General features: G+C 36.9%; 2 protein-coding genes and 1 non-coding gene across 3 annotated transcripts; 1 reads left to right on the plus strand and 2 right to left on the minus strand.

The window, feature by feature from the left end:
• Nucleotides 1–1764: 1764 nt before the first annotated feature.
• On the minus strand, nt 1765–6267 carry LOC133463422 (cytochrome c oxidase assembly protein COX20, mitochondrial). The gene is made up of 4 exons (XM_061744960.1): nt 6115–6267; nt 4172–4286; nt 2631–2694; nt 1765–2475 (listed from the first exon to the last, which is right to left on the minus strand). The coding sequence occupies exons 1-4, from the start codon at nt 6145–6147 to the stop codon at nt 2331–2333; spliced, it is 357 nt and encodes a 118-aa protein (XP_061600944.1). The 5' UTR covers nt 6148–6267; the 3' UTR covers nt 1765–2330.
• A 1244-nt stretch (nt 6268–7511) lies between these two features.
• Nucleotides 7512–7583, minus strand: trnae-uuc (transfer RNA glutamic acid (anticodon UUC)). The gene has a single exon. It is a non-coding gene; the product is annotated as a tRNA-Glu (tRNA).
• A 951-nt stretch (nt 7584–8534) lies between these two features.
• lhb (luteinizing hormone subunit beta) lies at nt 8535–14452 on the plus strand. The gene is made up of 3 exons (XM_061746233.1): nt 8535–8625; nt 9750–9868; nt 14219–14452. The coding sequence occupies exons 1-3, from the start codon at nt 8535–8537 to the stop codon at nt 14450–14452; spliced, it is 444 nt and encodes a 147-aa protein (XP_061602217.1).
• Nucleotides 14453–14802: the final 350 nt, after the last annotated feature.

Here is a 14802-nt window from a genome sequence, read left to right on the forward strand (position 1 = left end):
GGCCGATCAATGGTCACTTTTAAAAGGAGAATCCACGTCAGCTGACCTCTACATGATATGTACACCACACAAATAAAAATAAAACCACACAAAAGAACAGAATAAACCAAACTCAGTATTTAGTGGGACCTCCCTCAGAACTAAGCCCAGGTTTCTGTTGGTTTTTTTTCTTCAGATGTCTTTTTATTGAGTATTTAGACATATAAACATATATTCTTCATACATTCCAGGCTCTTTTTGTCTACATACAAAAGTAGTATTTTACAAAATGGCCTTAGAAGGATATTGTGCAAGAATAAAATAAAAAATATAGTGTCAAGCATTTATCATGAAACTTAAAATAAAATAAAACGACAGAAAAAAAAGAGACAAACAAAAGGTTGAGTGGGAAACCCTGCTGTCTCCCCTCCCTCCCCCCATGAACCCATCTACTGTCAGGATTTGTACTGTGTCTGCTAAGAGACGTGCCGCTGTGTTGGGTTTACAATTGCAAGGTATAATATAAGAGGTTGCCAAGTTTTATTGAAATGATGAACTCTGTCTTTCAGAATGTGTCTAATTCTTTCCAGATGAAGAGTGTTAGTTATGGCCTCTACCCACATCTTAGATGTTGGCGCATTTACACTTTTCCATAGTGTGAGAACCAGTTTCTTTGCTATTATAAGCTGTATGAGACAAAGCATTGTTGTGCTTTGCTTAGTTTCTTGAGTGTTTCAGATACCCCAAGAATAATGGGTAGAGGTTCTGGTTTTATCACAATCCTCATGACCTCAGACATTATATTAAACATATCAATCCAAAATGAATTGATCTTGGGCCACGTTACATAATTATGAAGATGGGTTGCCACAGAGGATTTACATTTATCACATATGGGTGAGACCTCTGGATATATATTATGTAATTTTTCCTTTGAGAAGTGAAGAATTATGTATAATTTTAAATTGGATACGACTATGTCTTGCACTGTGTGAACAGGTATTGATCTTCTCAAGGGCCCTGTCCCATAGATCCTCTGTAATCGGTTCGCCAAGTTCTTTCTCCCATTTATTTCTATGTACAAGACTGTCTCAGAAAATTAGAATATTGTGATAAAGTTCTTTATTTTCTGTAATGCAATTAAAAAAACAAAAATGTCATACATTCTGGATTCATTACAAATCAACTGAAATATTGCAAGCCTTTTATTATTTTAATATTCCTGATTATGGCTTACAGTTTAAGATTAAGATTCCCAGAATATTCTAATTTTTTTAGATAGGATATTTGAGTTTTCTTAAGCTGTAAACCATGATCAGCAATATTAAAATAATAAAAGGCTTGCAATATTTCAGTTGATTTGTAATGAATCCAGAATGTATGACATTTTTGTTTTTGTAATTGCATTACAGAAAATCACAATATTCTAATTTTCTGAGACAGTCCTGTATATGGGTAGGGGGGAATTTAGTGATAAAGGTTTCTGGTTTTAAGGAGACTATCACGTACAGACGTTCATTAGGACATTATTCCATTGTATTTCTAATTAACAGGAGTTTATGATTGTACGTTCAGGAGACAGGGAAATATCTGGGACTTTCAGGAAAACAAGATATGGGGTGCACATTACTGATTTAGGAATATTCAACAAACATAGCATGACTTGGAAATCTGTCATTCAACTGAATTCTTTTTTTTCCCCTCAAGTAGAAAGTTGGACGCTCTGTTTTCCCATTTGTCTGTGAATGCACCATCAGTAGCAAAATAAGTTTTTACTTGCAAACATTTCCCATATAGGCGACATTTATTAAAATGATCTCTTAAACATAACACAGAGGGAGAGAGCAACACTTTTCTCCCTACAGATGATTCACAGAAGAGTTAGGACGCTGAAAGCCGGGGCCTCATGTACCTGAGCCTCTTCAATACACGGCTCATGTTCACACTGTTCCTTAAAGAGGGAGCAAAACCGAGTGCGTGTGACGGATTCGTAGATGAGGGGAAGCAGAAAACAAAGGAAGCGAGTTTACATTTGCAGAGGAGCTTGAAGGTGTAGGGCAGATCAACAACAGGGCAAACCGCGGGGAGGAGAGGCAGACTGAACAAAGCTGAACATTACTGAAAAAGAAATTGTTGTCTGTAGGATTCAGATCAAAACATGCCACAAACACTTTCAAACTGCAGAAACGTTATCAACTTTCAACAGAAAAGGCAGAATATGTCTCCTTTAATATTGTGGTTGTCAAGCTCTTAAATTATTTATACAGTTAAAGACAGTTCAGTCAGTCCACCCCGATACGAGTCCTCTTTGTTCCCTAAATCCTCTCAGAGGAGTTGGTGTCAGCAGGATGTCATGAGGGGCTTGAAGGAGCGTCTGCTTTGGGTTTGTTAGTGGGGTCCAGCACGGTTCCTTCATACACGACCTTGTTCTTGATGCCGTCCTGGATCAACCTCTGCTGCACACGGACCTTCGCATTGGTCATCCTGCAGTAAAACCTGGAGACGAGGACGCAGCAATGCTGCTGTTACAAACACGAGTAACTGGAGAACAAACCAACAAAGGTAGATGACAACACTTTTTTACTTCATAAATAAACTATCAAGCAAATAAGACCAAAATGAAGAAAAGGGCAGACAGAGGAAAGACCTACCAAGACCCAAGAGTTGTGAGCATGAAGCCAGCAAATCCCACATCAAAAGACCTCTTCACCCGACCTGGGGACAATGAGACAAGCTGCTGCTCAAATAACAAATCCATACCAGAGTATAACTCAACAAGAGCCATTTAAAGCAGCACAATGTAACTTTCAGCTTTTGTTGAGTTTGGTGGCTCCTTTGGACAAAAGCGGTAGTGTTTTACCAGAAAGAACACTACATTTCCCATGAGCACCAGCGTGTACTGCCGGAAAACTCCTGTCCCCGTCGCTGCATTTGTTTTGATAATGAAATAAAACGGGACGGACTTTCAAAACTACTTTTCTGTTTTCAGCGGTCGTTTGCAGGATGGATAGTGAAGAGGTAATGTATCTAATTTTGGCTAAACAATATAATATGACGATGTTGAAAATCACTAAGTTCAACTTGGTTTTATTAGTGAAGTCTCCCCCGCCCACCTGTTCTGTTTCAGCAGATAATGCGCCCCAAACTACAAACGTTTTTTAGAGGGACTTCGTCATAAATTAGTAGTCCAACATACTTACTGACAAAATAAAAAAATACTTTATAACCTGTAAATAACTGAATGTCCATTCCTTATATTTTGCAGATCAGCCCTGCACAATTTTACAGTTCTCGGGAAAAATACTAGAACCCAAGACGAATCCCCTGTATGTGAAAACATTCTAATTTTGATTCTTATTAGAATGTAGAACTCTACATTTACATTTGTATCATAACAGACATCCCTCCTCGTCTTTCAGCTCACGCCAGCGAGTGAACGCCGGGACAATGTTTATTCTTGTCTGGGCATTTTTATTTATTTTTTGTCCGGGCATTTAGCTTGTTACTATCCCGGCCGCTTTCTTTTTTTCGCCTCCTCCAATAAAACTTTTATTTTCTTGGGTTTTTCCGCTGCTTCGGCCATGATACCAGCTTCTGCTGAGCTCTGCGCTCCACGCCCCGCCCAGCTTTGGTCTGGACTACGAATGGGGAAGGAGGGGGAAGTGACGTATGCCGTAAAGCAGTCAAAGCCGTAAAAATGTGTAGTTTTTTAGTGTGGAAGGGTTCCTACCATGCTCCTCAAAGTTACATAGTGCCAGTGAAGGTGATACAGACCCCTCAGACCACGACAGAGGTTCATTAAACCTGTTGGAAGTTGATGTACCATCACAATGATGATGATGAAATATTAGATTAAGGTGGAAAAGTTACATAGTGCTGCTTTAAATTGTATTTATTTGTCTGTGGAGCAACTTAAGTAAAAGTTAGGGTCCTTTAGTACAAATTGTGCCAAAAAAACTAACACACTACAAAGTTGTACAAGATTTAACGGGCAAAAGCCTGAGATAATGTCTCTTTCTTTCTTTCTTTCTTTCTTTCTTTCTTTCTTTCTTTCTTTCTTTCTTTCTTTCTTTCTTTCTTTCTTTCTTTCTTTCTTTCTTTCTTTTAAAAAAAAATAAAAAAAGGGTTTGACATGAGTAATAAAAACATGTAGAGGTGAGCAATGACTTGGTTCAGCCTCAAATAAACTCACTGGTAGCCAGAAAGTGCAGCAGGCCAGCAGCCACTGAGCCTCCGGCTCCATGCAGGATGGCGTCTCTGGCACATGGCGTCCTCTGCACATCCAGGATCCCCAGCAGCTTAAAACTCTGAAGAACGCACAGAAATAAAACTTAAATCCTCACAAAGTCACAATTTTTGTATTAATGTATTAATTTAACCAGTAGTGTCCTGGTCTACAGGACAGTGACAGCTAAGGTGGGTACTCTCTCTCTAGGGAGCATTTAGTGCAAAGCTCTGTGGACATTTATTTAAGTTAATACAAACAGTAAATCCACAAAACAGGACAAATTCCTATTTCTGTTACACTGTGGTATATTTGGTTCATTGATAACCATTTTGAGAAAAAAAGCTTAATGGAAGTCAAGATACAAATCCACACAAAGGTGTTCCCTTTATCGGCATGGTGATGGAGCATCTTCCCAACGACAATGCTGCCCCCTGCAGGCCATAAGCACCAGAACAGAACCGAAGAGAACTCTCATTATCTTGAATTAAGGAGACTGAACTTCCTTGTCTTGGTTCTTGAATACATTTCGCCTTCCATCCAGAAAGAGTATTCAGTTTTTGAACCGATTCAAGTTATTGAGTACTATTACAATTTTTGTCATATGGCAACCCCAGACCATAATACTCCCATCACAGATCTGAAGAGACAGGAACGAGGTTCGAAGTGTCTGTCACACAACTTTGATCTTATCCTACACTTTTAAACATGACAGATCTGTGCTCTCAGACCACACGACAGTTTGCCATTGCAACCAGTACTGGAGTTGAGGGGGGATGAGGGAGGATGAGGGGGGATGAGGGGGGATGGCATCCCCCCTGAAATAAAAACGGTCCAAATCATCTCCCCAGTAAAACTTCCATCCCCCCTTTCCATCCCTTATGTCATTTCATCAATTAATGTGGTTTTACTGCTATTTCAACATTTAGAGTCATCACCAGAAAAATAACACCAGAAAAATAACTTATTTGACAATTTTCACCTGTTTCAAGTAAATTTTCACTTGAAATAAGTAGAAAAATCTGCCAGTGGGACAAGATTTATCTTCTTATTACAAGCAAAAAAATCTTTCTACTTCTTTCTACTTATTTTAAGTGAAAATCTACTTGAAACATGTGAAAATTGTTGTTTTTTCCAGTGATGAATCTTGTTTTAAGTGTAATGGGATTTTTCTTAATAAAATGAGACATTTTAACTAGAAATAAGACAAATATTCTTGTTAAGATTTTGAGTTTTTGCAGTGAACCATTTTACTTATCCTGTGAAGGACAGAGTCATATTGATAAGTTCAGAAAAGTGTTTTTTATTGTTGTGTTTTGATGTATTTGATGTAAGCCCAGTGGATATTTAAAGCTTACAGAAGGCTGCATTTAACTGCTGCTATGTCATTCCTGCAGTATTTCTGCAGGTGCTTTGTTCAGTGCTATTATTTGTAATATATTATATTATTTGTAATCAGCACAAATTATCTGTCCCCATATGATAAAATCCACCATCCACCCTGATTTTATTTTACAACTCGAGCACTGCTGATGATGATCTCCAGCCACAATCAAATATCTATTACAGCCACAGGTCTCCCTGAAAGAAAGGCTCCACACTGCGCTTGCAAACTTGTTTTATTCATGTCTTGATTTGAACAGTTTGTTTAAGGATTGATAAATTGAAACACATTGAACAAAAGAAGGCGTTTGTGTTTGTGTTTGAGTCCTGGTATTTATTTAATTTAGCTCATGATGAGAGAGAATACCAATAACTGACCGGTTAAAGAACAGGGGACCTAAACAGGAGGTTTTATAAAAACAGATCAAGGTGTAATGTTGGGTTTTGTTGACCTTCTGAAAACTGTTATACCAACACATTTTAACCATATTTCCTCCAAGTGAAATAATGTCACACCGAGCTCTGACCTTGTTGCGACTGTCCTCCTCTTCTCCTGCCATCGGCCTTCCGTGTCAGCGCGATTTAGTGAAATATAAGCGAAATGTATCTCGAAATAAAAACGACCTGAAAATTTTCGTAACAGCGTTACCTCTGCGCATGCGCACAGCTCTACAAATGGTCCGTCGTTGTCATTAACCCCCGACCCCCAACAGCCCGGGCACTTTAGTTCCTAGTTCCTTCTGCCTTCTCGTTATCATTTTTCTGGTATTATATTTATTTTTATTTGTAAATTTATTTTTAGTTTATTGGCGAGTGTTTCGATTATTTACAGCAGCATTCATTCAAATTAAGTATGAAGTAAAACTGTAATATTATCTTACAAAGGTGTACAGTTGAAATAAGTGAGTTACTGAGTGAGTGGCTTATTTTGTATGAGATGAAAATAAAAAAATGACCAACTCAAATTTTAGAAATTTCACAAAAACATGTTTTCTGAATGTTTGTTTGCCCTCTCTTTAATTTCAACTGTTCACAATAAATTACAAGCGACAGTAACAATTTTTGGCAGTATTCATCTTACTCAATGTATTTGAGTTACTTTTTGAATTGCATTTATTGCTTATAATATAATAAAATAGAAACAGAACAGAATATAATATAATAGAATAGTCCTGTTATTTGATTCAAATATTTAGATAAGATCTGTGCTAAATGAAATTCGAGGCTTAAGTCTAAAGAAACGTAACCCTCCAAAAAATAATTGGGACAGGATGTAACTCTAAACAGCGGGATCAAAACCACGAGTAAACAATGTCAAACGGGAAGTCAGCGTGTCACAGTGATCCTGCACTGATACATGGGATTAACCAGACTGCCTGTTATAGTGGACATTATCTCCATAATAGGCTTTTTGAACACGTTAACTGTTGCAAATATAACGATAAGAAGAATTTTTAATAATAATAATTTAACAACAATAACAATAATAATAATAATAATAATAACAATAATATTAATATTAATAATAATAATAATAATAATAATAATAATAATAATAATAATACTACTACTAATAATAATAATACAAATAAACCATTGTATTATATTATTATTATTATTATTATTATTATTATTTTATTATATTATATTATATTATATTTAATAATAATTTTTAAGAATCTGTTTAATGGCAAGGTCAGACAAAATACATAACGAACATTTTTTTAAATTAATTTAATTTAACTATTACATTAGTATGATTGGGAGAAATGAGGAGTACCAATCAAACTGTCAAACAACTGTAAAGCCACAGTCATATAAATATGCATCATCAATATCTTCTTGATCTCGAGTTGTAAAAGTCTTAAAACAAAAACAAACGATGTTGGCCTGCCATCATTAACTCGTGATGCTAAAAGTGTCGTTCCCATACCGGGAGTCGAACCCGGGCCGCCTGGGTGAAAACCAGGAATCCTAACCGCTAGACCATATGGGAGCTGGCGACATCACCGTCCCACATCGCTAAAGATCATGCTACCATGGTGTCCGGGATCGGGGGATGTTTCCGTGGCCTTGAATGAGGAGCTCCACATCCTGACATTTGAGCCAAACAGGATGTAAAAGGTTCCGTGAGAGACTAATCCCCTTAGATGGATGAAGATTTAAAACTGTACAATGTCTCGTTTCTTTTAACACAAACAGGTAATGAGGGATGTTGCTGCTGTATAAAGACTGAGCAGAGCAGTGACCTCACCAGACCTGCACACCTGAGAGACAGGTTGCTGCTTTAGGACAGCCAGGCCAGGTATGAATGCTGTTTACTGCTATTTCTAACAATTCAACAAGCTTTTTTCTGAAATGACGACCCATTTTTTTTTTTTTTTAATTTAAAGCATCCCACCTAACCTGTCAAAAACATAATTTTATCTATTTATAGCTAAAAGATACACTGCAAAACTCAAAATCTTACCAGGAATAATTGTCTTATTTCTAGTTAAAATGTCTCATTTTTAGTCAAAAAATCTCATTACACTTAAAACAAGAGTCATTACCAGAAAACTTGTTATTTGACAATTTTACCTGTTTCAAGTAAATTTTCACTTGAAATAAGTAGAAAAATCTGCCAATGGGACAAGATTTATCTTCTCATTTCAAGCAAAAAAATCTTGTTCCACTGGCAGATTTTTCTACTTATTTTAAGTGAAAATCTACTTGAAACAGGTGAAAATTGTTTTTTTTTTCAAGTGATGAGTCTTGTTTTAAGTGTAATGAGATTTTTTGACTAAAAATGAGACATTTTAACTAGAAATAAGACAAATATTCTTATTAAGATTTGGGGTTTTTGCAGTGTATAAATCATGTGCTTCATAACTCAGTTTGTTAGCTATTTTTCACTCGTTGTTCTTGCATATGTAAATAACTACAGCTCATTTTTATTTCCAGCAGGATGGCAGCACGAGTCAGCAGAGTGATGTTCCCCCTGCCGCTAACTTTGTTTGCAGGAGCCTCAGCGTTCATCTGCCTCCTGGTTCCAACAGGTATGAGAACACTTGAACCGTTTAAGCAATAAGGAGAGAACAAAGGACCAAACAGTCAGCATTTTCTTTCTTTTCCGTCAAAATGGTTGTGTATTTAAAGGAGTAAAAACGGGAGTAAAAAAAACATACCATCAGGGTCAGATATTAAAAAAGCATGAGCACTTAAACTGGGTCAACCTTGTAAAATATAATGATGCTATTTTGATCTATAAAATCTTTCATGGCCAGGCACCACCCCCACTACAAGAATTTGTGAAAAGAAATTCAAACAGATTAACCAGAGCTGGTGTTAGAGGCGACTGTATACTTCCTTTTAGAAAAAGTGCTTTTAGTGAAGCCACTTTTTCGGTTCGAAAAAGCACGATACGTGAACTTCCCACTCCGACCTCTTTCACCAAACATTTTAAGTCATGGCTATTGGAGGAACAACACTGTTATCACAACCAGGCTTAAACTAATGCAGTTTGTCTTAATGTTAATTATCTGTTTTAATTCGTAAGTACAGGGCAATGTGCAATGCAACACGCACTTTGTATGTCACACAACCTGGATACTCTCAGTACCATAATATTACCATCGCTGGTATTTCATTATTGTAATATGCATTTTTTGCTCAAGTCACTTTAAATTCAAATCACTTTAGATACAATCCATATTGCTTTTAAATGCTGCTAAATCTATTTTGCTACTATATATGTTTTATGTTTGTTCCCTTGTTTGATTGTATTGTTTGACTTTGACATCTTTTTTGTGGGGACTGCGGATGGAAACTAGCATTTCTGCTAAAATCCGGTGTATTTACACTGATTAATGTAGTGTTCATTAATATGCATTGTCCCGTCTAAATAAACTTTGATTTGATTTGATTTGACTGATTGAACAAGGGCCAAATTAGGAGGAAGACTGAGTTTTGGTTCTGTCTTAAGGATTGTGACACTTGAAGAACCTTCAGCAGCAGCAACTTGAAGTAATCGATTCTGTGCTTGATGTTATAAGACTCAAATGGGTGTAATTTCTTCTTCAAACATTATGTTGTGGATTTGCCTGCATGTTTGCCGTCCGGACATATTTTATTTATTTTTTCTTTAACATGTTTTAAGTGCTGTAACCCTGTCCTTCCCCAGTGGCCTTCCAGCTGCCGCTGTGCCAGCTCATGAACCAGACGGTGTCTCTGGAGAAGGACGGCTGTGCCCGGTGTCACCCAGTGGTGACGACCATCTGCAGCGGGCACTGCATCACCAAGGTGAGACATCCAGAGAAAGACATGGGAAAGAGAGGTTACTACCTTTGATTAAACTGACTGATTTTAGTTTTATAAAACAAAAAAGCAGAAGGAAGTCAGTAAATGTTCATATTCAGCTTGTGTGTCAGTGGGTTGTAGAGTTGTAACAAGATTAGAGCTGTGAGAACATACTTTTGCTCTGGAAATATTGACAAAAATAATGCAAAGAAGAAAATGAATGTTTTTCTATCTATGCAGGCAAGAAACTGCAAAAACAGTCTGAATAAACTTTACTCAGAAAGTTGCAAACCCATTCATTGCATCATCTTAATTTAATTGGACACAATTTGACTTATAATTAAGGAAACAACGGAGGAACCTGAATCATAACCATAATAAAATAAACAAAAATTACAATAAAATGAAAAAAACATTCACTAAAAACGACATAAAATTAGCCAGTATATTCATAATGATGCAAAACAATATAATTAAAAAAAGTGTCAATGACAAAAAAAAAAAAAAAAAAAAAAAATACAAATAAATAAAAAAGGATTTTCTGAGTATTCTTTTATATGTCCGGCATTAAAGTGTCAAGTCAGTGAAGCAAAGATTTTCCAGTTACACTGTTGGAAATTAAACATTTTCTGTTTAGTAGCCAAATGTGTGTCTATGGATACAGGTCAGTTCAGATTATGAGCTGCACAGACCACACATTATCTCAGTAAGTCATCTGAATGAAAATAATTAGATTTTTGTGAAACCAAACAACTTGTGATTTTTTGAAAGAAAAAGAGTCGACCGGGTGCTCGTTAGGGTGTGACCGCTGTAAAATGGTGCTCTTGGATCGGACCCGAGACAATGTGGAAAAATAGAAGCTAAAGATCCAGGCACTCGAGACGAGGTGGATAAAAAGATAAAAAAGCCTTTATTAGAAGAGGGCTGCCAACATGTTTCGTCCTCTTCTAATAAAGGCTTTTTTTTATCTTTTTATCCACCTCGTCTCGAGTGCCTGGATCTTTAGCTTCTCTCATTTTTTGATTACTTAAATGTCTGAAAGAAGATATTGCACAACTATCTTCTAACTTTCGAAGAAAAATTATGTTATCATGCTTTATCAATCACAGTATCATACGTTTCTTTGCTCACTTATATCAGCAGTAGTTTCCTGTGTGCTTTTTTAAAGTAAAGTAAATAACGTATATTTTGATAACATCAAATGTTTAGTGTCAAGCAAAAAGTCAACCACCCAAATGACGTGGGGCTGCTGCGGTTGAAGTGCAGGTCATGATGGGGCGTGACGTGATGCATTTGGCCTTCCCGTTTCTCGGACAAGCATGAAGCACTGAAGAGAGAAATCTAGAGAAATGTGTCAAAAACAGACATTTCTTGCAAAGTCAGGCAATGACCAACAGCTACGCCAACTGATCTGTTTGGAGGAAATGTTCAGAAGTTTGATTGAAGACACTAATTACCCCAAATCAAAGTAGAAAAATAAATGCAAAATGTAGAGTCCATTAAATCTTAAATCCAAATGCAAAGCAGAAAAAAGGCAAGTCAAAACATTTTCAAGTTTGGATATTACTCAAAATACTTTCGATGTTTAAAATGGCTAAAAAACTGTTGGCATGGTTCATAATTACAGATTCATGTAAAATGAAATCAAGTCAAGATTTAGAAGCAACTGAATAATTAAACTGAACAAAAGTTTAAATGTTTAGAAATCCATATATGTCTTCAAAAGCAAAAATCACGTTTTATCTGATGTCTGGAAGTGCAAGAGTTCCTGATTCATCACGTTGTGATGCCTGAACCTTCAAAACCAAAACCCTGAACACAGACATAAGTCAAGTGCTAAAAAGTTCTGCTTTGGCTTTTAGATTCACATCTACCATTTAAATTCTTGCTAGAAATTGTATTGTTGCGGTGAGAATTATTGAAGAAAATAAATCAATGATAAAGTAAAAAAAATCACATGGCAAACTATTGAAAGTTTCAAGTAAAGCAGAGAGGAGTGATGGAAATCCTCAAAAATCATCTGGACTGACGACATCACATGCAGTGTCGGCAGTTATCACGGATGAACTCTCCAGGCAGAAAACGTAGCTGTAATCTTAAAAGTCTCAGTTCCGTGTCTGGGATACATGGACGCTCCTGCACAGCGACTCACCCATCCAGGATCTTTTAGTCTGTTAACAAGCGCCACACTCCTTTACGCTTACCTGCCCATCTGTAGTCTGGGTCTGCACGGAAACCTGTATAGACAGATGTTGGATTGTGGAATATGTTCCTGCAGCCTTGGCCTAGGGAAAACACACAGTACTCAAGATTGTACGTTTTATCTGCCAAGTTGGGAAATTTTAGCATTTTAGCATCATAAAATAAAATAAAAAAACAGACGGAATTGGTTCTTTTCAGTTTCCAGAGCAGCTTGACAGCTTGACGCCTGAAAAGGCAAAACGTTTAAACTTGACTAAAGAGTTTAACAAAGTTTTCAATTTTCTTTAAGTTGAATGTTTAAAAGACTACACAAAGTGAAATGATATTGTTGCACTATTGAATATTGTAAAAAAAGAAATACACAATAGATATAATAAAAAATGAATAAATTGGCATACAGTTGGAGACTTGCAGGTCTAGCAGAGACTCACAGCTAGTAGTTTAATACTTAGAGTGCAGAGATGCTCCTTCACAGTAACATTTCCAGGTTTACACAATGTTCAAGCATTACAGTGCTTTCTTTATGGGGAAACGGTTGCATTCAAGATTCCCATTGTGAATTTATAATCTCCCAGAGTTCATAATTTATATTTGTCAATAATCTCACATTCCGCTTGAGAATTGAAAAGATAAGAGAAGCAGAAATCATTTAATTATCACGGAATTCAAAGTATAATAGAAAGATCTTTCGGGAAAGGGGTTATTTAAATTTAAGAGTCTGGGCAGAATATCTCAGACATACAAATAAAGACACAAGAGGACCAGAGCTACACTTCTAGGGCAGCCAACAATAACATCATTTAGCCAAGTAGCCATTCAATATCCAATTTATTTGTGTCAAACTGAGTTCTTGTGCTGCAGATTCCATGTGTGATAGTATTGGACAGTGTTATGAAAATATAAAATGAACTTCATTGATCATAACAGGGTAATGCACAAGGCCTTTTAATGATTTAATTCAATTCAATTCCTTTATTGTCATTATAAGCAGTGCGAACAACGAAATTAGCAACTCTGTGGTGTTACAACAACATAAAAAACACAGGACAATGAAATAACAAATAATAAAAAGCATGTATCAACTAAGATCTGCTGCTAAGCATGTATAATAATAAATAATTAACAGTAAAACAGCTGGCTTGTACCAGGTTAAAGTGCTTGGTTAAAGTGCAAGAGTGGCAACATAGCAGCATCAGCTTAATTAGTGCATCACAGTATTAAGAGCACAGATAGCCCTGGGAAAGAAGCTTCTCTGAATCTGGTGGTGCGTGTTTTCATTGATCTGTAGTGCCTGCCAGAGGGCAACAGATCAAACAAGTGATGGCCAGGGTGGGAAGAGTCTTTAGTGATGTTTCTGGCTCTTTTGAGGTAACGTGCAGAAGCCGTTTCCACCAGTGGTGGCAGCGGGCAGCAGATAATTTTCTCTGCTGCTTTCACCACATTCTGCAATTAATTTTTGTCCGCTACCGAACAGCTCGCATACTACGGAAGAGTATTAGGGCCAGGCAAGAGAAAAAAAATTGGAGAGTGGAAGATTTCTTTTTATTGTGCAAAGACGAAATGTCGAGAAAAAAGTCGAAATGTTGAGATTGTTGAAATACAATTTCGAGAAAAAAGTCGAAATTTCGTGAATAAAGTCGAAATTTCGCCTTTTTTCTCAACATTTTGACTTTTTTCTTCGACATTTCAACTTTTTTCTCGAAATTATACTTCAACATTAATCTCGACTTTTCTAGACATTTCGACTTTTTTCTTAAAATTTCAAAATTTTTCTCAACATTTCGACTTTTTTCTTGACATTTCGACTTTTTTCCTCAACATTTCGGCTTTATTCACAAAAGTTTGACTTTAATCAGGAAATTGTATTTCAACTTTATTCTCGAAATTTCGACTTTTTTCTCGAAATTTCGACTTTATTCACAAAATTTCGACTTTAATCACGAAATTGTATTTCAACTTTATTCTCGAAATTTCGACTTTATTCTCGAAATTTTGACTTTATTCACGAAATTTCAACTTTTTTCTCGAAGTGCACAATAAAAAAAAATCTTCCCTTCTCAAATATTTTTTTTTCCTGCCTGGCCCTAATACTCTTCCGTAGCATACCATAATGATTGCTGCATTTTTTATTTTTTTTTCATCCTCTTCAAGGATCCAGTGAGGAAGATACGCTTCAGCAACGTGTATCAGCGCGTGTGCACGTACCAGGACTACTACTACAAGACTTTTGAGCTCCCCGACTGTTTGCCTGGCGTGGACCCGACAGTAACGTATCCTGTGGCTTTGAGCTGCCACTGCGGTGGTTGTGCCATGGACACGTCTGACTGCACTTTCGAGAGCCTGCAGCCTGACTTCTGCATGAATGACATTTCTTTTTACTACTAATTTCAATAAAATCTCAGAGCATTAAATACAAAAGGCACACTGTAAATAACCTTATTGCTCAGTATTGCCGTAAGGATTGTTATGCAGGAGAGGTCTCTTGTGCAATTAAAGTTAAAGGAGCTTGAGGCTCCTTTTAAGAAATGAGACTCTCTAGCGCCACCCTTCACCACGACGGCCGTTGGGTGTACTGCTGCACAGTGAAGCCGGCATGGGAGAACGGGGAGAACGTGCATGCAGCGTCATGTGACGTCACATCCGCAGGACAGCGCGGGAAATTTGGGACCGAATTGCAGCACATTTTGCAGCACACAGCCTGTTCAAGGCAAAGGAGAGATACACTAGAGGAAACA

This window comes from Cololabis saira, chromosome 17, assembly GCF_033807715.1.
Source record: "Cololabis saira isolate AMF1-May2022 chromosome 17, fColSai1.1, whole genome shotgun sequence".
In the NCBI taxonomy this organism is placed as follows: Eukaryota; Metazoa; Chordata; class Actinopteri; order Beloniformes; family Belonidae; genus Cololabis; species Cololabis saira.

Excerpts from the sequence above, each read along its gene's own strand:
- LOC133463422 (XM_061744960.1), bottom strand. The coding sequence starts at position 6,147 with ATGGCAGGAGAAGAGGAGGACAGTCGCAACAAG. Across the intron at positions 2,695-4,171 it reads GCTGCACTTTCTGGCTACCA|GTCGGGTGAAGAGGTCTTTT; the intron begins GTGAGTTTATTT and ends CATTGTCCCCAG. Across the intron at positions 2,476-2,630 it reads CTCACAACTCTTGGGTCTTG|GTTTTACTGCAGGATGACCA; the intron begins GTAGGTCTTTCC and ends CCTCGTCTCCAG.
- lhb (XM_061746233.1), top strand. The coding sequence starts at position 8,535 with ATGGCAGCACGAGTCAGCAGAGTGATGTTCCCCCTGCCGCTAACTTTG. Across the intron at positions 8,626-9,749 it reads CTGCCTCCTGGTTCCAACAG|TGGCCTTCCAGCTGCCGCTG; the intron begins GTATGAGAACAC and ends GTCCTTCCCCAG. Across the intron at positions 9,869-14,218 it reads GCGGGCACTGCATCACCAAG|GATCCAGTGAGGAAGATACG; the intron begins GTGAGACATCCA and ends ATCCTCTTCAAG.